Raw genomic sequence first — 22,568 nt, 5'->3', positions numbered from 1 at the left:
GTACATTTGCTTGCCTCAAGTGTTCTGTTGAAGCTGTAAGTCCTTAGCATACACACACACACACACACACACACACACACACACACACACACACACACACACACACACACACACACACAGGCGGGCTCCATCCTTACTGAAATACACCAGCTGAGCCTCAAGCCATGGACTGCACACACTTGTGTCCTGTAGCTCCACACACACATACATGCAGTCAAGCATCTCGAGATCTAGATCGTTTGATGTTGTCCTGAAGTCTCTGATGGCTCTACAAAGACAGATGGTTTCTAGAGAGGCCATGAGTGTGTGTATGCATCAAACTGTTGGCATTTGTGCCTATGTAAAATGTGTTCATGTTGTTTGACCCTGTTTAGTTATTTTAATTTTTTCATTTATTTAGCCGAATTTAACCACATCTGTTTTAATTTTAAAGATTAAATTTCCACCTACTGACTGGAGGAGGCTACATATCCAACAACGACCATCTACATCTGTCTTTTTTGTCTGTTTCTCTGTCACTCTTTGCAAGTGTCTCTCTTGCTAAGTTGACTGGCTTCATCTCTTTCTTATTGTATTTATTTCCCTCTCACTGTCTCTCTTTCCAGCTCTGTCCTTGGGGATTTTCTAAGGCAGATAGAGCCTACAGTAGGTGTTAATTAGAGAGAGAGTTAAGGGTAGAGACGTGGAGAAGAATGGAACAAACCAGAGATGGGAGGGAGATGATGTTTAGAGTGGGAAGACAAGAAAGAGAAAGCAGTGAAGGTCCAATAGTTTTTGGAAGGCAGTCACTGGGGACAGCCAGATGCAAAAAAGAGAGCCAAGTGGAAAAACACACAAAAATCATTGGGTATACATCTCCATTTGCCGAGATCACACACTGTACTGAATAACCAAACGTTCATTCAGCTTTAGTGAGTGTTTTTTTTTTCATCAGAGGAGAGGCAACAAAAGGTCTTTACAGTGCTTTACTACTCAGTCTCAAGGGTACCTGGGTAAATGTCATTCAGTTAGATCAAACGCACACCTGCCGACATTGTTTTCTCACTTCAATCTGGAGGAGTGCTGAGCTCAGGCAGCGCATCAACAACAAACTCAAGGGCAGGAAATTAACCTTTTTTTTATGTCCACTGGCTGCAGTTGCTCATTTATTCCAGAGCTTATCTGCAATTTCAACTTTTCACTGCTTTGATTGATTTTTCCAAATAGAAAAGAAAACCCAGATGATTTTTGGAGGTTCAGTCAGCCAGTTGCCATGAGCTTTACAAAAAATAAATAAATAAATCAATAAATATAAAAAAAAAAAAAAAAAAAAAATATATATATATATATATAGTGATGGGTGAGAAATTAAAGGAAATTAAAAAATAAATGAGTGGAGAAACACAGCAAATCCAATCCAGCTGTGTGGCGTGGGCAGGCCGAGGGGGAGTCACTGAATAGTTTGATGAGTGTGAGAATGATGTGAATCAAATGCTGTGGCCTTCACAGCCACTGTATCTCAACCCAATTGAACACCTATGGGAGATTTTGGACCGACATGTTCCAAAGCGCTCTCCACCACCATCATCAAAACACCAAACAGGCTAAACCCATTTACCACATTTCAAGCCACAGAAAGCTGGTGAGTCATAAGATATTTTGATTTGTACATGAATTAGCATTCTAGACATACTCACACTTCACTAGCATTTGCTTGGTTTTGGATATATTTTGTGTGTAAGTGGGAGGTCCCTATCAGGTCAACATTAATCCAATATTCTGTTGAAATCACTGCTGCAATGCTACACGGGTGTATTGTTCATAAACAGGCTGTATCATGCTTTAATTATGTTCCCCCAAGTATTTATTCACATTTTTTCATTTACATTGTAATGCTGAGCAATGTTGGTGCACTCCGCTGTGCTTATATAACTGGAGTTACATCCATGTAACTTTTATTTTGCCTTGTCTAATTTCTTAATAAGAAACTACCACAGTGCAATCTCTGCCTTCAAGTTCATTCATTCACTGTTACAGAGCAGTATTAGCAGTTAGGGGAAGGTTTGCAGTGGCAGATGGCTTTGTGAGATGTGTGTTACTTAGTTTTTCAACTTCTTTAACTTTGTCTTCATTGTCAACAGTCGCCACCGGCATCAGAAGCTTGAGGGAGACGACACAATTTTTGAATTTTGATAACTACAAATATATCTCAAGGCTTGAGGTTTTGGGATACTGTGGTAGTTGCCAGTTCTGCATGGTTGATGTTTAGCCTTGAACAGCAGTGAATATCACATCCAGTAAGTCTTTTAATGCACATATGGCATGCAGGCATTGTATTAAGATTAAGATTAAAAACTCAGAACAAACAGAAACAGGCAGCTGGCATCGGAGATCCTGCTCTGGGTCTGTGGGGACAGACCGCACAGGATGTGAACCAGCCACGAAGACACTGCCTGCTTATGATTGGCTTAGGTGTTTTAAGACATCCAGACCCAGCACACAATAGATGAGCACAATCTCAATTAAAATTTCATCCACTTGCATTTTTTGATTCAGTGGGGCTAAAAAAAACAGCAAAACTCTCTTGCTCTGGATTTCTTGCAGAGCTAAAAAGCTGGGGTGAGTTTGTGTGTGCTGACATCTGTAATCAATCCTCCAGGATGGGGATAGGGTTTGATACCCTGCACACTCCCGGCTGCGGTCCCTGTGTGTCTGCACTGCGCTCTTTGCTTCCTCCTTGTCTGGATGAAGAGAAAAATGCAGGCACGGGATAGGCTTGTCTGCTTGCCTTTGAGAACAAATGAACAAGAGAGCATGTATTGTGAATGAAGGGAGAGAGCAGAAGATTGGTTTTGGAGCGCAGAGATGAGACAAGCGGCAAAGAGCACTTAGTGTACCTTCCACATGCAGACAGTACTGTCAGTGTCTCAGCTGCATACATAAATTTGCCTCTTTCATTGCTATTAGCAACAGTCATGTTTGTGTGTGTTTGTGTGTGTGTGTGTGTGTGTGCACGCGCACGGATAAGTTCATAATAGTAGCATTTAACAGGTTGCTCTGTGTTTATGTGCATACATGTTTACGTTTCTGTGTATGCAAGTGCATATATACAACTGTGTGTGAAGCAGTGTGCATGTGCATGCGTGCATCCACCACCAGACCCATCCTAAATGTTGCCTTGGCAACAAGCTGACTGAAGTAAATGAGTGTCCTGGCTCTGCTGAGGGATTGTGGGAAAGCAATATGCCAGCGTTCCGCCCCATTAGTTTGACGGACAGCCTGTTTGGCCTATAAGAGGTCGGCTGGCAAGGGCAGCCATATTAGTATTCCATAGGAGAGACCTCAGGATTGGTTTTCCCCTAATGTCAATCTACCTGTATGTGTGTGTTTGTGCGTTTTCTTGTGTGTGCGTGGTTGTGTTTGTAAGTGGTGGGGGTTTGCAGGAGGTAAAGATTGTCCTGGCTTATAACATTGCAGGCAGAAGTGTGTGTGTGTGTGTGTGTGCGTGCGTGCGTGCGTGCGTCTGTGTTTGTTTGTGTGCCCTGCTGGGGGTTGCAGGCTCCTCGCCAGGTAAGCATATCGCCAATTATCACCTCCCAGTCCCCCTACTTCTCTGGCTCCCTCTCTCCCCCAGAGTCAGTCAATATAGAGCCTGTGAGGGAGATGTGATAGCACCTAAACTGGTCAGCCACCTGCTTAGCTGGCTGGTGACTGGTCTAAAGAAGCCAAAGCACTCATTTCTACCCCCCTTCCTGCATCCATCCATCCACTGTATCCTTTTTATCCTTTCTCCTCTCTGAATCCCCGTTTAATATTCATCTCTTCCCCTTTTGTTTTTAGCCTCCCTCCCTCTCTTCTCTTCTTCAATCCCGTCTTGTCTTTCTCGGTCTGTATATGTCTCCATCTCTCCATTCTTTTTCATATCTCTGTCTCGTCTTTGGGTCCCATCATACGATTTTGTATGGTAATGAAGGCTAAATAATGAATGCGTTTTTTTTATATGGAAATTAGTTTGACACTTCGTAAAAGATTTTTTTTGTGTTGAGTAATATAAATTAAATTCATGACTAATTCATTATAATCTGTTGATGCCTGTTGGTGGCATTAGGTGTAGCCAATTATGGCTGATTGTTGAGTAGTTCAGGTACTCTATTTGCATGCAATGGAGTCAGTGGAGTATGAACAAGTATCCTTTGACACTGCAGTGATGCTAATTTGGTTAGGGCTTCCCCTGTCTGCACCGGTTAAATGAGGGGATACATCAATACCAATATGTGGTATTATATATTAAGCTGATATAAGTTTGACTTTATTATCTCCAAAGGGAAATTGATTTGCAGTGACAAGTCACAAGCAAATCAGAGCTGTATCGATGGATTGTCACAGAAAACAAGCTCTGTCTGAAATCCTTTTAGCTGAATGCCTGCATTCTGAGTGTTTACTTATTGCATTAAATAGACGATTAAAGATTCACTCAATGGATAGAAAAATAAGTGTCTCCAGCTTGTATATTGCTCTCTGCTAACAATTCCAAATAGTAATGTTTTGCATTTTAAGAAGCAAAAATTGCTTTTATGTGATTCTACAACAGCCAGTGTAGCAGCTCTATGCTTTGGCACAGGTTTGAGGCATCAGCATCCTCACGGTGATGCTCACAATGACAGTGTTTACCATTTTCTCCATCTTAGTTTAGCTTGTTGGTATGCAATTTGGAAAAAAAAACAGCTAATTAGCACTAAACTACAGCTGATGGGAAAATTGGAAAATTTAAAGTTGTGGCGTGATGATAGTGCTGGAAAAGTTAAGAGATCACCAAAGTTATGACACTTGATCTTGTCATAACGGATCCTGAGGGGTGCACGGATGTCTGTGAAAGATTTCATGTCAATCCTTTAAATATTTGTTGAGATATTACAGCCTGTGGTAGGTTGACTACCCTTCAAACATCCCTTGAGCCATGATGCTAGTGTGGCTAAAAACACAAGTCACATCACCTTTACCAGTACCGTACCAGTGGCATGTTACCGAAAAAACAAAAGAGCCAAAATAAGGTATGAGTATCCCTAATACAAAACAGGCAATATCAATACAGAGCACATCTTAATAATAAATAAATGTTTGAATTTGAACGGTTCTCCAGATGGAGTCAGTTGATATTGTTCTGTAGAAATAATAAATAATACTGATACTTTCAGTCACAGACCAACCCAGACAGTAACACACCTGCATAGGGAAGTACTGCTGGTGCAGCTTTCCTTCAAGCACATCTTTCATTTGCACTCCCCTCTGCTCATGAATTCCCCCTTCACATTTCAGACTGCATTGAAGTGACAGGACAGTGTCTGAATCTACTCTGTACCATACAGTCCTCATACTGCGCTATTACACCAGCTCCCACAGAGTCAGAAGTTACCACAGTCTGACAGAAAGCTAACTTGGGCTGTCTTCAGTGAGTGTAGTTAGAGGGACAGCTCTCTACATTAGAGCGGAGTCACAGAGTGACTGAGTAGGTGTATGGATATTTATTTGCCCTGCTCAGCAGGTTTGAGTAAGTGTCCAATGAGAGACAGAGAGAGGGAGACAGCAGCCTGCTCTGTTTCGTCTCTTCTCATCTCCAGTTGACAAGGAGCGATCTAACTTAAACATGAGAACATCAAAAGATTCTTCAGCTGAATGCGCAAAGTGCAATTCATGTGAACGTGAATGTAGCAGTGTGTTGTCAAAATGATGTTGTTTGCAGCTAAAAGGACAGGATGTGTTGGCTGCAGTCTGGAGCTGTTCACCACCTGAAATTTAAAAAGAAAAAAAAAAAAAACCATGGACACTACAGTAATGTTTCCATGTACCCACCGATTAACATGGTGATCACGAATGCAGAAATTATTTAGAAGTTTGGGTTCATTGAATTTGACAATTGTAACCCCAGCGGGCAGTCAGCCGTGGGGCCCACCGAGTTCTCTCTGCAGAGTACAATGGACACAAAACACAAAAACAACAAGAAAAGAGAAAAAAAGAGTCTGAAAGAGTCTTCATCATCATCCCCAACCAGACTGTGGACATCTTAGGGAAAGTACTTGTTGAAAGATTCTCAGTAGACTGTCATAAGAGTGTGAGAAATGAAGATGCCAAGCATTCTCTGTGTCTCTTTGTGGTCGTCTTGTGTGTCCCTATTGCCATTTTGCATCTCTTTGTAGTTTTTTTTCCATCACTGTGTGGTAATTTTTCTCTCTTTGTTGTTGTTTTGAGTCACTTTGTGATAATTTGTCATGTTTTGCATCTCTTTTTAGTCGTTTTTTAGACCTCTTTGTGGTCGTTTCCCCCAACAACAAATGCTATCAGTCACTTCATACATAGGCTCTGGTCCAGGGGCCTGAATCTGTCCTCACTTGACCTGTTCAGTAATCCATCAGTGACACTAACAAGCCAACTACCTCTCACCTTGGCACCAGCCTTGGCCACCCCTCTGGATCCCTCCCTGATTCCAGAGTAAGGGGACATATGCCTTAAAGTGCACATACAATGAATTACTCAGGTTTCTGAGGGTTATAGTAACACGCAGGGATTAGTGGTTAGACATCTTTATGATCAAGTGCCCGTACACGTCATTAAACTCCTAAATTAACCGTCTTCACTATGCTAGGACACGTGTTACTTAATCTGGGCGATAAGTTGTATTTACAGCTGTATGTGCACACACGCATACGTGCGCTTGTGTGTATTGTTGTGTACGTGTGTTGTGCGTGTTTTTCAGCCGCATTTGCAACCGCACATTGCAGTCCCACACTTTCAGTCCCACACGTACAGTTGTGTATGCGTGGGACTGAGAGCATAGCAGTAGACAGGTTCAAAAGCATTTCTGTGTCTCAAGGCTCTGCAGTCCATCCATGAAGACTGAGGGAAATGGGCAGTTGTCACCATTAATACACACGAATACACACACGCAGAAACATACCTTACAAAACATATTGTTGATTTACATTTCAGTTCAATTCCTTTTTCTTTTGATTGTGCTTCTCTTGGCCCTTTTTCTATCCTGTTTCCTTATCTCCCCTTAGACTATTTTTACATCTGCTGCTCTCCCTTATTCCCCTCCCATCTTCCCTCCTTCTCTTTTCCATCTCTCCGTCTTATCACACTTGTTCTCTATTTCAGAGTTGGGCTGCTTCAAACTTAGTGTGTGCAGTTTGAGTGCATGTCACCTCAAGGACTCTTCACTCACAGACACACACACTGCACCCATAAAAATACACACTAAAATACATCTGTTTACAGTAACATGTATGCTTTGACAAGGCTGTGCACACCAGTAATATTTCTCACACACACACACACACACACACACACAGCTTGAGTATGGTATCTAAACCTCCTTCTCTGTGCACCCTTAGGAGGTAGCCAGTGTTCAGAGCTCGCCTTTCACACCTTCACACTTGTGCTTAGCTCACAATGTGGCCTAGTTCAACATGGCACAGCATGACATGGCACACAACAGCTCGGCACCGCATGTGATATGCCAACTTAACTCAATAACGTTCAGATAACACCAGACCCCTGCCTGGAGTTACTCAGTTTGGCAAATCACACCGCTGTAACAGCTGCTCCTGCATACAGTCAGACAGAGATAAGAGCTACAGGCCGACATGCTGAGCTGTGACATATGGATGGGTGTTATTGTACTATTTTCACAAAGTGCTGACAAGTCTCACAGTGCTGTGACAAACTCATTCCTGACAGATGTGTTTGATTCTGGGTTAATTATGAATTGTTTACCTCAGACTTCTACATTAGACCTCAGTATCCTTTCAAAACAAAAGGATCTTTAAATATACGCAGAGTCTCTACCCTGTCTTGTAGAGATGACATTTATACTGTAGTATATGTGAATTTGTTTTGCCGGTGACATTTTGTGGGAAACATAATTGTTGAGTGGCAAAATTGTTTTAGAGTGGAGGAAGCTCTGCAGTTATAAGCTGCACGCAAGGCGTAGAGAGGTGGTCAGGGCCGACAGTGGGTGTACTTGCACAGAGCTCACAACTTTGACACTGGAGGTTGGTTGTGTGGTTAGGTTCAGACAAACAAAAGTACTTTAGTTAAGTTTAAGGAAAGATCGTCATTTTGGTTAAAATATTAATAAAGTGAATACATCCATCCAGTCTTGCGCTCCAGGTCACTGTTGACTTTTTCATTATTTAACCAAGAAGACTATCTTTCCTCAAGTACTGTGAGTGCACAAAGATAACCGTAAAAAAAACATTAATCATTAAGCTGCTGGCTCTGCTATTGTATTGCAAAAGTGAATATTACAGGGAAAATGAATTAAATACATTGACAGGTTACGTTAAGATTTTTTTCAAATGTATGAAGCTCTACAATTATGAACAGCATGCAAGTCGTAAGGAGTCTGAGTCTGGATGTACACACCCTGCCTACATTTTGCAGATGTTGTCATTAAAAATATATCCTCTGGGTGCTTTGGTGTCCCAGGGGTTTAAGGCGAAAACCATGAACCACAGCATCCCCAGTTTGTTCTTGATCATTGTTACATGTCATTTCTCATCTCTTGTTCCTTATATTTCCTTTAATTTTTCTACTTTCAACCTTCATATAAAAGCCTAAAATTGGACAGCATTACAAAACATGTTTACTTTTGTAAATTAGCAGTTTATATACATAATTTCCAGGAGACAAGGTTGGGTCTCCTGTTTGTGCCTTTTCTGTAACTTTGCTCACCATCAAGCCAATCAAATCACAACAAATCGATGACTTTGGCTGCATATAACACTGCTCAACACAAAGTAGCACAGCCTGAACTTATGTTTTTCAGGCTGCCTGTGTGATTCATTCATAACTCTGATGCGATAATTGTATATATTACCTCATTCTTTGGATGTACCATAACACTATAGAATTTGTTAAGTGTCATATGTGTGTGGTTTCTCCTCCTTGGATTGATGCTAACTATATTGGCTTTGAAGAATCATTCATTTTGGAGAGATTCTTTAGTTTTTTTGTTGTTTTGCTTTAGCACACTTGATCTTTTTTTGTTTCAAGTTGGATTTAGTTGAAGCTAAATGCTGTTTTCTTGGATCCATAATGCAGAGATTCATAATAATAAAGCTGTTGTAATCAAGATTGTATGAATATTAACTTTGAGGAAATGTATCCTACTGCAAGGGGTGCAAAGATTCTGACTGAAACTGTAATCGGCACAGCTGTAAAATTGCTTTTCCTGCATCATTGCCCTTCTGGAAATGAACACAGTCACGGTCTTTAGATGTGGAGTGGATCAAAGATAGATACACATTTCTGAATATTATGTAGATTTATGAAAATGTAATTAATAAAGACTAATTGACCAAAAAGTCAGAGTCAGCTGAGTCCTTAATAACACATTAAATCGAGCAATTAACTACTGCAGTAGCCTTAAAATCCATTAAATAGACTGACACACACACAGACAGATGCTTTGACCTATTAAAAGAAAAAACCCAGAATTTGGGGTGAAAAGTTGACAACCTGCAGAAGACAGGAAATTCTACTGTTCAGCACTAATGCTGACATTATCCAGGTCCTTTCAGCACTAAGCTTTGACGCCTGTAAATGTGTCTGCTGGACTTCAAACAACCTTTTGACTCTCTGTAAGTACTCAGATTGCAGGGGATTCATATAAGTAGGCCAACTCTCTGAATCTCTTGTTGTCTCCTCTCCAGTGGACGGAGCGATCCACCACGCTGCAGGTCCATTGCTAAAAAAGGAGTGCGCTTCCCTCCACGGGTGCGAGACTGGAGAGGCTAAGATCACCTGCAGCTACGGCCTTCCAGCAAAGTGTAAGTATAAAGTGTGTGAATGTTTGTGCAACTTCCAGCTATTCCAGGGAGGCTGCTCAGGGCGGTTGTACTGGACTGCTTCCAGGTGTGAAAGTGTGGGGAAAGTGCGACAGAGATGCAAAGTGTTGCTGGAAAAAGAGCAAGCTGCACATTTGAGTTTCCCAAGAGAAATAAATGTTAAACAGCCTCATGAATAACTTTTTTTTTGGCAGTAAGTCCTTAAAGTAGATCAGTTTTCCTTTTCAGCCCAAACTCAACAACCAGCAGAAACTCATCTAGGTATCCATAATAACGTCACTTGCTGCTTTCCATTTATAGCAAAGTAAATGGCACTCAATTATTAAGTGGCACTCCATTGCAGCGTGTATAATGTGATGAAACTGTAGATTCAACATGACAGGAAAAGCTTTTCTAGGTGTTTTTAGTTCAGAAAAAAAGCTCCTCCAGCTCTCCTTACGTCTAAAACACAACTTGTGAGTCTGAGAAGAGAATCAATGCTCGATGTAGACACTAAGAGGAACTGAACAGTAATAACTACACTTTGTTTCTGAAAGGTCAAAAGAGACATCAGGTCAAAACTTGTGACTAAGGTTTAAATTTCAATTAAAATAACACTCTGAAAACTACAAAATTAGATTAAAGTTCCTTCCTGTTTATAACAAGTATATTTATTATTGATTAATCTGGAGCTCTTTTGTCTTATTAGTTGATTAATTGTTTAGTCTTGGAAATAATTAAATATTAGTCAAAAATGTACAAGTTCTGAAAGCCCTGAAAGAGTGACTTCTTCAAATGACTTGTTTTGTTTGACCAACAACAACTCGAAGGTATTCAGTTTAAAATCATAAAACACAGAAAAGAAGCAAGTCCTCCCATTTGAGTTGCTTGAACCAGAAAACAATTTGGCATTTTTGTGATTAACTGCTAGTCAAGTAGTCATTTAATCCAATGGCTCTCAGCCTGAAGCTTTGTCTAGATTAAAAGTCTATGCTTGGTGGCCATTTCAACCAAAGAATCAAGTGCTTTTATTTTATTTTATTTATTTTCCTGACAAGCCATTTGACTGTTTGGAATCAGTGCAGACTCATTCAGCATTGTACTTAAATTCTCTTATTGTAACATCCGGGTTAATGTGACAGATTATTCATCATAACAAACTTTGAATCAGTTACTCACAGAGTATTAATTGTCTCAAACTGTTTGTATAGTGTTATACAAAGTTGAAAGCATTCACATGCCACTGTGTGACCATTCACATGCCACTGTGTGACAGTTTCCACCCCTTCAATTTTGAACTTGATGTTGTATGTAATGGCTGATGCACAGCATCACGCTAGTAGGTATTAAAATAATGCAGTAGCTAAGCTTTGTACATTATAATGACCACCCAGGTGTGTGTGAACGTATGTGTTTGAACGTGTGAGACAGAGATTAAAGGAGCACTGAGTCTGTGTGATATCAGCTTATGGTTCCATGGAGAGTTTAAGTTCACAGAGGAAGAGAAGAGAAAAAAGGAGAGAGAAGCGATAATAAAGGCGAGCTCAAGGCAGAATGGAGAGCAGGAGTAGAAGAGATAGATAAGGAAGGAGTGGGATAGTGATAAAAAAATAGAAATAAAACGAAGCAGTGTGGGGGAGGGGACGGATGTGAGGGGAGCTGAAGACAGGAGGGAATTAGGAGGAGTTGAGTTCGTACATTGTCTGTTCTCCTTTGTTGATTCTGTTGTTTAACTTTGAAGATGTTGGCTGTAATTTTTATGTGTGTGAGAGGATGCTGCTGCTTGTCACAGTGTGTCCTCTTGCGTGTGTATTTGTGTGTGCTTGAGCTTGTAATTATGTGCATGAGTATTTCTCCCTTGCTGGCACAGTATGATACTGTGTACATGCATACTGTCCTGTGTTTACTCGGGCCTGTGTTGCATTAAGTGCAGTGTATCAGTGTATACAGTTCGAGCTGCCTGTCAGGTCCTATCACTCTCTTACCTGTAACTATCTGTCAGCGTGGTATCTGTGTGACTGACTATCTTTCTGACTCACTGACTGACTAACGGTGTGTGGGTGTGTGTGCAAGTGTATGCATGAGCCTTGCTGCCTTGCATTCGCTCGTGTGGCTGTTACCCAGCATGTGGATTGGAGACTGGGTCTTCCTCCCAGACAAAATATTAAGTCCCAAGAATAATTCAACATGCATCTGCCCCAATGCTTAAACACTCACAACAGGGCTTGATTAGCTCTCAGCAGGAGGGGGAGAGAGGCAAGACAGCAACAACAGAGGGAAAGCAAAGGAGAGATAACAAAGCAGGCAGAGGACTATGTGAGAAAATGTGGAATGTGGAAAAGAGCGAGAAATGAAAATGAAACTCGACAGGGGAGAGACAGAGAGGTTGAGAGACAGGTCCAATCTCAAAGCCAACACTTTGATCTTGATTTGTATGGGCTTGCCACCAGATGTGGGATTTCAGGAGTGTCTGACTCACGAGTCGCCAAATGGTCCAGAGGACCTGCTGTCAGCCTTCCCATGCAGAGTGTCCGTCGACGATCCCGCAGCCACTTAGACGGCAGCATCCCAGTACCGTAACCTAGCAACACCCGGAGTGCATGGCACACTACTGCTGCTGTTTAGCAAGTGTCACGTGCAATTTGGGATGTTGGTAAATGACAGCTGGAAAATTTAAAGCAGGCCCTGCCTCAATTCACATTTCGACCAAAACTTTGTGTGTGCATGAAATTAGTGTGTTGCTCACTTGTGAGCTTTTTGCACTTGTGTAGGTGTGTGTTTGTGTGTGTTTTGCAGTTGCCAGACAAGGGAGCGTGGGCTGAACGTGTTGCCCAGACAACCCAGCGCCCCAGAGCTCACCTGTGTACCGATAAACACTGCTGTAACCTTACTAACCTGTTCCCCAGTTGGCCCTCGCTCCCCTGCCAAAAGCACTGTGATACAACATCAAGACACACTGGGGAAGGAAGGAGCAGGGGGCGGGTCCAATGAGAATGAAAGAGAGAGAGAGAGAGAGAGAGAGAGAGAGAGAGAGAGAGAGAGAGAGAGAGAGATTGACAACATGAGGTCAGAACCATGATCACATTCACATCCAGTAAAGCCAGCACTCTGCTTTAGTGACGTCAGTGCTTGCAGACATACAGACACCGTTAGATCTTGCTTTAGTGATCAACTGACACATCATACTCACTGTGTTGGTATATGTTATATGTGCCCAGCCTGTATAATTGTCTGACCGCTCACATTTGTTACCTGCGTTGCTAGACCTCAGCAGCCACTTTGCTGAATACAGCACAAAACTGATCCTTTAAGAGTTCAAGTGCTTTCAAGCCACAACTGTTTGCAAAATGTGAGTTGTGACATATTATCACCTTTTAAGTTGATCTTTTTCAAACTTGCTTGAAAACGTCTGCTCAGTGTTTGCTAGGCAGACACAGAGCAACGTTGTCATTCACTTGGAGATGTGTTTCTGACTCCTTAGAAAAATATCTGTTTGGTGCTGGTGAGATGGAAAAATGATGCCATGAAAACAGTGTGAGTGAACAAAAACAGTGGCTGGAAAAACCAGTGAGTTGAAACTCTGTGTAAAGCTCCATAAAGATCACATCACATCACAACACAACTGTACACATTGCTTTATCTTTATATCATGTGCCAAACACCTTATAGCTTATTTGCAGTTTACTGCATTTAGGTAGAAATTGGCCGAGAGTGGTAGTAACACAGTTGGAGGTGGAAAATGATGGAGTGAAAACAACATGGAAATGGAAAGGCATGAATACAAAAAGTGCTGAAGGAAATAGAGAGGTACAAAGCAAGAGAGATATCACTCTGTCAAAAACTGGCTGTTATGCTCCCGTCTCTTCCCTCCCTGCCTCCCATCTCCCAGTTTCTGTTCCCTCGGTGGCCAATTACCGCTAATTAAAATCCTCACTGCAACTCTTCCAGACTCCCCCTCTTCCTCTCCTCCAAGACCTCCATCTCTCTGCCTCGCCTGTCACCCTGTCGCTCTCTCTTGTCTGTTTCTCTTTCTTTGAAGACGTGGTGTTTCTGCCCGTCGCAATCACCAACTTAAACACCTTGCTTCCTCCTGTTTCTCTCATACACTTTTTCACCTTTCTACCTCTTCTGCCCCCCCTCTTTTTCTCGTCCTCACTCCTACATTTGGTTCCTTCTTTCTCCCTCGCATCTCACTCCCATCCTCTTCCCGCCTTTCCCTCCCCATCTCACCTCCTTCCCCCTCCTCCTTTGTTCCTATCATCAGCAGCAGTAAGGTTTCCTTAGTAGTGCCAAGAGACTTGACAAGGCTCTGGGCTAAAGACTTTTTTCCCCCTCTTTTATTTCTTTTTTTTTTGACAAGGTTGTCGACATCTTTGCTTCTTCCTGCCTCGGCGTCAGCAGTGCGATCCTTCTAGGTGTTAAAAAGCTTCGTCAAAGCTGCTGCTGCTGATGAGGAGGAGCGTGATGATGATGATCATAGCGGCAGCAGCCCTGGTGTTAATTCATTCAGTTAATTCATTCGCCTCGAAGGAGAAAAAAGGGCTAAAAAAAAAAATCTCCAGTGTTGCTTGGCTCAGGGAAAGAGAGTTGGAGAGCGGGAGTGAGAGGGAGTAAAGAACGTCTTTGCTGCTGCTCTCAGATGAAAAGAATTATGTCCGCTCCTTTTAGCATCGGCATCTTGTTCCCCCCTGTTCTCCGTCTACTCTTGTCCTCCTGTTTAGAATAACTGCCCCTCTGTCTTTCAGAGAAAGGTGGAAAGAGATAGGGAGAGCCATAGGGGCCTTTTACAAGACCCGAGCCTTCCTTTTGTGCCAAAGCCCGGGCCTGGATTTAAGAGCTGTGTCCGCTTGGCTGAGCATAAACTGAGGCCGAGCACACAAAGGACCAGCTAGCCTTTTTCCTGCCTCCTGCTTTAAAGGCAGATAAAGAAAGGCGAGGGACAGATGGAGGTATGAGAAGAGAGAGCGAGAGAAAGGGGAAAGGGGAGGGGAGAGTATGGACGGATGGATGGCCGTTGAGTATGAAAAGCAGGAGCAGCGACTCGTGGCCTCCCAGGTAAGAATGGTGAGAGGCCACAGAGGGAGGAGAGGGAGAGTAACAACGGGAGGAAGGGGGAGTTGGGGGAAGCACCAAAAAAGAGGGATAATGATAATAAGCAGGGAAAAAAGGCTGGAATGGCATACAAAGAGAAAAGACTGGGCGGGTGTCACCGGATGGCACTCAGTCAAGTTCTCTTAAGGCTCATGCCAGTGTGACGCCCACTTATAAGAGAGAACACACACACCCACACAGTCTCGCTGCCTCTTTGCAGGCTGAATGTGCAAGGCAAATCATGTTTGTGATAAATATAGTTTGAGCTGCACTCAAGAACAAATTTGCTTTTCTTTTTCTTACTGTTTCTCTTTCTTGTCTGCATGGCTGTGTCATTATTTTTACCTTCACTTTGTTTTCTTTCATCATGTTCTTCAGTGTGATTATTGTTTCTTTTGCAAGACCATCATACCATGTGATGGGACCCTAACAAAACATGTCAAGTCAATATGTTTTTAAAAAATGCCTTGATATCCTCTGTTAGTCAGACTGATTTGTGGTTTTACACATTGATGAAAGAAGCTTCTTAGCATCATATTCGAATTGATCTGATAAGCACTACAGAATTCTCAGGTGGAAAACAGGACAAAACCACTGAGGACATCAGCACAGGAAAGGGACTATCTGACAGTGGTGGAGGTTTCAGATGAGACTGGTTGAAGTAGTCAGAAAACTGAAAGGAAGAAGCCTTGCACACTTTACACCTTACATCAAGTTTTATTTTTCATGCATGCACTTATTACAAGTTTTGATTTTATCCCTCTCCTTCATTAGGAAGTTCACATTCAAGCCAGTGGTGGAAAGTAACATTACATGAGTGCAATGATATACTGTGCTTGAGTACGAGTGGAAGCTGTTTGATAATCATTTTCATATTTTCATTGTATGCTGCTTTGTACTTCAAGTTCTAAATCATAATATTGTACTTTTTACTCCACTTATCTGACCACTGTGATGCTAGGTACTTATAAGATTTACCAGATGTTTTGTTTCACATAAAACTAAACAGGAGGTAAAGTGAGCCCCACCTCAACCAACCTTAAAATGCTGCTTAGATATTAAAGTATGACTAATGCAATTTAATCCAGTGATATATAAGAAAATAACCGACAGGGGCCAATTTGCGTCCACAAGTACTTTTACTTTTGATAATTTAAGTACATTTAGATGATATCTCTCTATACTTTTACTTTACAAGTTCATGGTCAATAAGTATAAATAAATCAAAGGTATGATGATGCATTCTTGTTTTGTAATTATTCATAATACTTTTCTCTGAGACAATGTTTGAAGAAACAGAAATAGAAAAGATACCTGGGGCATTATATAAATATTAAATTGAGCATCATACATTTACACACATTATTACAATGCTGATCGCGTAACTAGATGTGCTAAATGAAAAGATTTCTTAATTGGACAAAAGGACAGAAATCAATAGAACATCCAGACCTGGTGGGAGCTTTAAAGAACTGTTGCCTTAAACAAGTCTGTAAGCAAAAGAGCAAAAGAAGAGGAGGAGGGAAGAGAAATTGGACCTTCAATGAGAGAAGTGCACAGCCGAATCATTGCTCAGAATATCTTATTACGATTCGATGAAGCCTCTTATTCAGAGCTTTAGGAAAAACAGTCTGCAGGGTAAAAATCAAAAGGCCTCACATCTGTTTAACAATAGGTCATGGTTCCCTCCTCTGTGTGGATGTTCGACCTTTTCTGCCTCCACGGAAGCAAAGACACAATGCGTCACTGAAATGCACAGTCGCAGGATAATGACAGCCATTAATTCACGTTGCACGCTAATGTTCGTCTGCAGGCAATTTTAAATTTCTTCTCTTCATATCATAAACTAACGTGTCACACGCTCAACATGTGCACATGTTCATGTAATGATTATTTGGAAATATTTAACCTCTAGCAGGATGACAAAATATGGCCGTTACATGCATATTTTTGCACTGTATGCGACTACCACAATGATAGCTGCTGTTAGGTAGACAGTATAAAACTGCTTGTTGGGGAAAAAAATGCTTGTGCAAAATCAGCATGAACAAGCTGGTCCGTTAAGTTTCTCCCTCATTAATCAACAAACACAGCCAGAAACGGAAAAACACTATAGGAAAAAGGCCAGAGCAGAGATTTTTGAAATCCTGATCTGATGAGGTATAGGTGCAATTTGATTGCTGCATGAGTATCCACCTAACTTATGAGATGGTTTCCCATTTATTGGGATAAAACCTGTTGAAGGTCATAACAGTAAACCAGCATCAGCTAGAGTGTGAAATATTTTCTTCCTTTCAGTTGAATAGTTGAATGCCTGTACTCAGACCTGTGAGCACCTGTCCTTGGAACATTTATGTATGGAGAAATATTATTTATATTTCCAGCATATAACAGTCTTATGACTTTTTATATTTCACTCTGCACAAATGTACACTGTATGGACAAAAGTATGTGGACTCCTTTGTTGTCTGACGGATCTGACCAACATCTAGATCTATCATCCAAGTGTTCTGTAAACATTTATATTGCGTACAATTTTTTTTCTGAGTTCTTTGTTAAGTTTGGAGTCAGACAAGGTTCCATCAGCACACCGGTTCTCTTGTCCTCACCATAAACACATAAACTCAGAGGCATTCAGTGGAGCTTGTTCAGGCAGCTAGAAGATTTGCCCTACCATCCTTACCACCAAGGCTTGACATTTTTGTCAAGTGAACACGTCTCAACATTAGCACATGCAAAACTCACAACATACGTGGTGAGCCTCTTGAGTTTGTGGAAAACTTTAGCAGCCTTACCAGCAAGGACAGTGGGGCACAGAAGAGGAAACAAAACCCTTAAGTCTGTCCTGATATGGACTCCTTCAGGCAAAAGAAAATCTTGAAGACCAAAAATGGCCTGATGCAAAGCTGTGAAGGACGAGTTAGCAAAGATGAACTTATCTTCAAATGAGTTGCCAAGGAAAGGGAACGATGGAGGGAACTCAATGTGGCCTTTTTTCTTACAGGGGACGAATAGGATTAAGTGATATTTTAGACGGCAGTGAGCTCCTGGGTTTGTGGTGAAGGGCCTTTCCTGTTTCAGCATGACAATGCTCCTGTGCACAAAGCCAGGTCCATAAAGACATGGTTATCTTAGTTGGGTGCGGCTGTACAGAGCCCTGACCTCAACCCCATCTAACTCCTTTGAGATGAACTGAAATGCCAACTGTTAGCCAGGACTTAACACCCAGCATCAGTGGCTGACAGACAATTTTAATAACAAAATCTTCAGTAATCACATGCTGGTATAAAGTGTTGGTGTCCGCATACTTTTGTATGTATGTAGTTTACACTGTGTAAATTTAAAAATGGCAAAAAGAAGATTCCTCATTTACAAAACCAAACAATAGCCTCTTGTAATTGCCCAGGGTGACTGTGTATGTTTTCAGCATTTTAAATATACACACATACACACGCTCTTTCTGTCAGTCACACACACTTTCAGGAGACACACATCCACTTTCTCCCTTTAGCACTGCTCTATAACACACTATCCACAACACATTCTCCTTCACACATAAATCCCTCACACATCCTAACATGCTCTGCTAGCTTTCCATCTCCCCATCGAGCCCCCTCTCCCTCCCCCCTCTGTGTTTCAGGGTAATGTGAGCCAGCAGCCGTAACATTGGGGTGAGGAGGAGGAGGAGGAGGAGGAGGGGGTGTGTGTTGATGTATGGTGGAACTAAAGCAACCCTGCCGATCGATAATGTAAACAGGAGTGAAGAGAGGCGGTAAATAAGGCCGACTCCTGACAGAACCGTCTACCTCAGGTGACGGAGAAAGAGAGAGAAGTAAGGAAGAGGAGGGTGAGGGGAATATCTAATTGGGGAAGGAAGGAAGGAAGGGAAAGACAATAATGCTGGGGTAAGGAGGATAATGGAAGGATGAGAGGGACAAAGTCGGAGTGGGATGGACAAACAGAAGAGAAAAAGGGGAACGAGGGGGAGGGATGAGAAAATGAAAGAAGGGGTGGAAAGAAGGCGATAGAGGGACAGAGGAGAGGGTAATGGGGGCAAAAGGAGAGGTGGGATGACTTGATGAGGTAATGTGATGGAGGGAGGGAGGAGGGTGGCGACAACGTGAAATGAAGATGGAGTGAGAGGAAGGAGAAGCGGGAAGAGAAAGAGAGATGAGCGAGGAGACTAGAAGATGATGGAGAGGAAGTAAGGAGAAAGAGGAAATGGCCCTGGTAAACAAAAAATAGAGGGCAAAACAACAGATGATTGGGTTGGCAATGAGGAAAAATCACCATGGCAATTATAGATTACAATTCAATTTTAGCAGAAACAGTGCATATATTTGTGTGTGTGTGTGTGTGTCTGTGTGTGTGTAGCAGTGACATTTAGCAGATGACATGCAGATGAATGACCACCAAGTGACCCACTGCTGAACCGAACCAGCGCGACACATACAGTACTGCACTCACACACACACATTAACACACACACACACGGCCGAGTTGTGAACCTGGCCACCGCTGAGTGCTCCGTTGATGCATTGGCATGGCTGAACGACTTTTTGAGAGCACACACTCACTCTGGGCTACTTCACTACTGGAGTAGTTCAGACTGAGTGGAGAGTAAAAACCCACGTGACAACATAAACAATCACACAACTCACAGACAAACACACATGGAGAGCAAATATGTGCCAAACTGTCTTTTTTATGATGCCACTCTGCTCCTCTGGGTTTGTACTTTTCTTTTTTTTCTCTTTGTGGTTCCTTCATGCGTGACTGCATGTTTGACCACGGTAATTAAACTCATATGTCCGTGAGTGTTTCATCTGCTGTGTATTTTAACTAATTTACATGTTCTAATCTGTCTCTGCTGCTATTTAGAGAATCATCTGCAGCATTCTCATACACTATAAATAAAATTGCTGCTGCTCACCGAGTGATGAATCACAATAGTGATTCACCCTATAGCCAAGTTCTTTGAAGCTGTTAAATTTGCAGTGTTAAACGACTGCTTTTTCTGACCTGGCAGCAGAATGGAGGGTTTTCTCCGCAGCTTCAGGATTGTGCAAAATGCAGCATTAAATTTTAAGGTATTTTCAGGTATGTGGATGTGAGGTTGTTTGGGCCAGTGTCTGTAATAAACTGAGAATTCTGATTAGTTTTGCATCAGATCATTTCACTGATAAACAAAACTTAAGACAAAGCTTAAAAAAATCTAATTATCATCAGCTAGAGCTGGGTAATAAGTTTTGTGGAGTAGAAATAGATACTCAAATATGTGTAACTATTTTGATAGTTCATTAAGTCAACTATCAAGCAAAAACGCCAAAAATTCTCCGCTTTCAGCATCTAAAAATTGAATCCTTATATTTTTGGTTTTGTTGGTCTTATATTAAAATAAATTGTATTAATACATTTTGAGTTGTTGATCAGACAATTCAAGCAACATGCAGCTGTTATTTTGGGCACCGAAAAAAAAATTAAATGGACATTTTCACTGTTTTTTTTTTTTTTTTTCACATTTAAGGAACTAAACAATGAACTCATAGAATTAATTAGAGGAAATTATCAGGAGATAGTGAAAATAATGGTTAGTACAGCCCTAGTTTTGCTTAACTCATGAATGTGATTCCTGATAGTGCATCACAGGTCACTGCTTTGAATATCAGTTCTATTGTTTTATTTGATTTTGTATGCATGTGCCACGTCACAGTATGTCTTAATATTGGAAAATATCCAGATTAATATCACAATAATAGTTTCGACCATGTTGTTATGAATACATACTTACTTAAACATTACAATGGAAGAATTCAAACAAGTAATAATGATAAACCTTATGATGACTGTTTAGATGTGTGGTGCCTCAGAGCAGCTTTTGTTTACAGATGCTTCTTCTTCATTGTTTTTAAGAGGTTGATCCGCAAGCAAATAAATTGTGGATGAACAAAATTAAATGGTTGATCCCCTTTTTGCACTTACTCTCTGGGCTGGTGCACAGACAAGTGAAGCTATAATTAAGACAGAGTATAGAAGAGCCAGAGTCGACAGAACACATTGTTGTAGGCGCAAGAGAAAACAGAATGTAGCTGGTTGATGTTGTGGCACTTAACGCCTAATAGACCTGCTGCCGGTGCTCATTGAGAAGACTGCAAACAGCTTCTGGTGGAGGATTAACACTTTAGCTGGAATGAGCGTCTGCACAAATGTGGATTGAGAGGAGAGTCGGGCAGGAGGGACGGAGCCATAAGGGTTATCAAGTGTGTTCCTCCCATTGCTGATTACAGATGTTTGTCTGCATTAGCCCCATGACACCTCCAGAAGGATCATCGCTGACGAGAGGCTGTAGTAATGGTTCGTCTCTCACATACAGACAGAAAACACTCTCACTTTTGTTCTTACACAGAGCCAATTGTTGCATCACTATGGCCCCCTCCCAAAAAAAACTACACAGCCTCATGTAAGTACAATGAATATGGACTATTCATAAGGCAAATCCAGGGAAAAATCTACACCGGTCAAAAAGTAGGAGCTTTAACATGAGTTAAAGAAGATTTTTTTACACTTTGACATGACTGAGATTTGAATCATACTTCAGCTTGATGTCAGGAAGCCATCAATAAAATGTTCTGCCGTCAGTGTTCTAGATATCCACCTCCCATTTCATGTGATATGAAAGAAATAATATAGAATGAACATTTGATAATCTATGCCATAGGAGTATGTTAGTGCCTCATAGTAATGTCAATGCCCAAACAGACTTTGATTGTAGCAGTCACTGTTCTTTCTGTGTGGGTTCATGCACTAAGTGATTTCTCAGGGACTGCACTCTCCTTCATCAGCGAGCAGTTTGAAGAAGGACTGTCATGTTATTCACACAAAGCTTCTTTGAGTCCATATCTGTGGACTCCACTGTAAGCAGTACTCTCTCATACCATTCTGTGACGCAGGCTTTCATGTACATTCTTCTGGTCTTTGGGGGACACTGAGGCATCACGGCATATAGTTTTTGATAAGTTTACTTGCACCGCTGTCACCAGCGCAGTTTTCAAACATAGCAGGCAGTTTTCTGTGTAAAGGCAAAAAAAAAAAAAAAAAAAACCAAAAACAGAACCAGACAGCAGACAGACAAAGTTAGAGACTAGCTGGTGTAAAGTGGAACATTTAGCTGCTAAAAAGCCAGATATTTCCCTCAGAAGTTGGTTTCCCTCAAAACAGAGCTGACAAGAGAGTGAATATTAGATTTGTATTTATAAGGTGTTCAGAAATATGACTCCTAATAAATGCTAATGTTGCTCTATGTCTGCCTGGTGTGTAAATGGGTAACTGTTGTCTCGCAGTCAGATTTTGCACCATGTTCCCTGCACGTTCTTGCATTTCAGGAAGTTTTCAGCAAGTTGCCCTTCCTGATCAGCATTCATTTTAGGCTGTTTTTCTACTTTGTGGAATAGAACCAAACATATGCCAAGATGGCCAATAATAAATGGGAAAAAATTATCCTTTTGTGACCCTTAGTGTTATTTTTATGGGCACGAAAATCCTTTTGTATTTAATTTGATGTTCTATTGAGTTACCGGTATATTGCGTTGTATTCAGATTGTATTAAGAAGAGTGATCAGAATGATCAAATTTTAGAAAAACCTGTGACAATGAAAGGTTTTTATATAAAGTGTG

The 22,568-nt window shown here is 41.4% G+C and overlaps 1 protein-coding gene across 3 annotated transcripts in view; it reads left to right on the top strand.

The window, feature by feature from the left end:
• Nucleotides 1–22,568, top strand: part of macrod1 (mono-ADP ribosylhydrolase 1) — a 101,970-nt gene that overhangs the window by 61,886 nt on the left and 17,516 nt on the right. For all 3 annotated transcript variants that reach the window (XM_041048243.1, XM_041048245.1, XM_041048244.1), the window contains exon 5: nucleotides 9,690–9,806. In XM_041048243.1, the coding sequence (XP_040904177.1) occupies nucleotides 9,690–9,806 (117 nt within the window). The remainder of the gene's footprint in view (nucleotides 1–9,689; nucleotides 9,807–22,568) is intronic.

Source organism: Toxotes jaculatrix, chromosome 10, assembly GCF_017976425.1.
Source record: "Toxotes jaculatrix isolate fToxJac2 chromosome 10, fToxJac2.pri, whole genome shotgun sequence".
NCBI classification, from domain to species: domain Eukaryota; kingdom Metazoa; phylum Chordata; class Actinopteri; family Toxotidae; genus Toxotes; species Toxotes jaculatrix.
The sequence above is the reverse complement of the archived record's forward strand: the minus strand, read 5'-3'. Positions and strand labels throughout refer to the sequence as shown.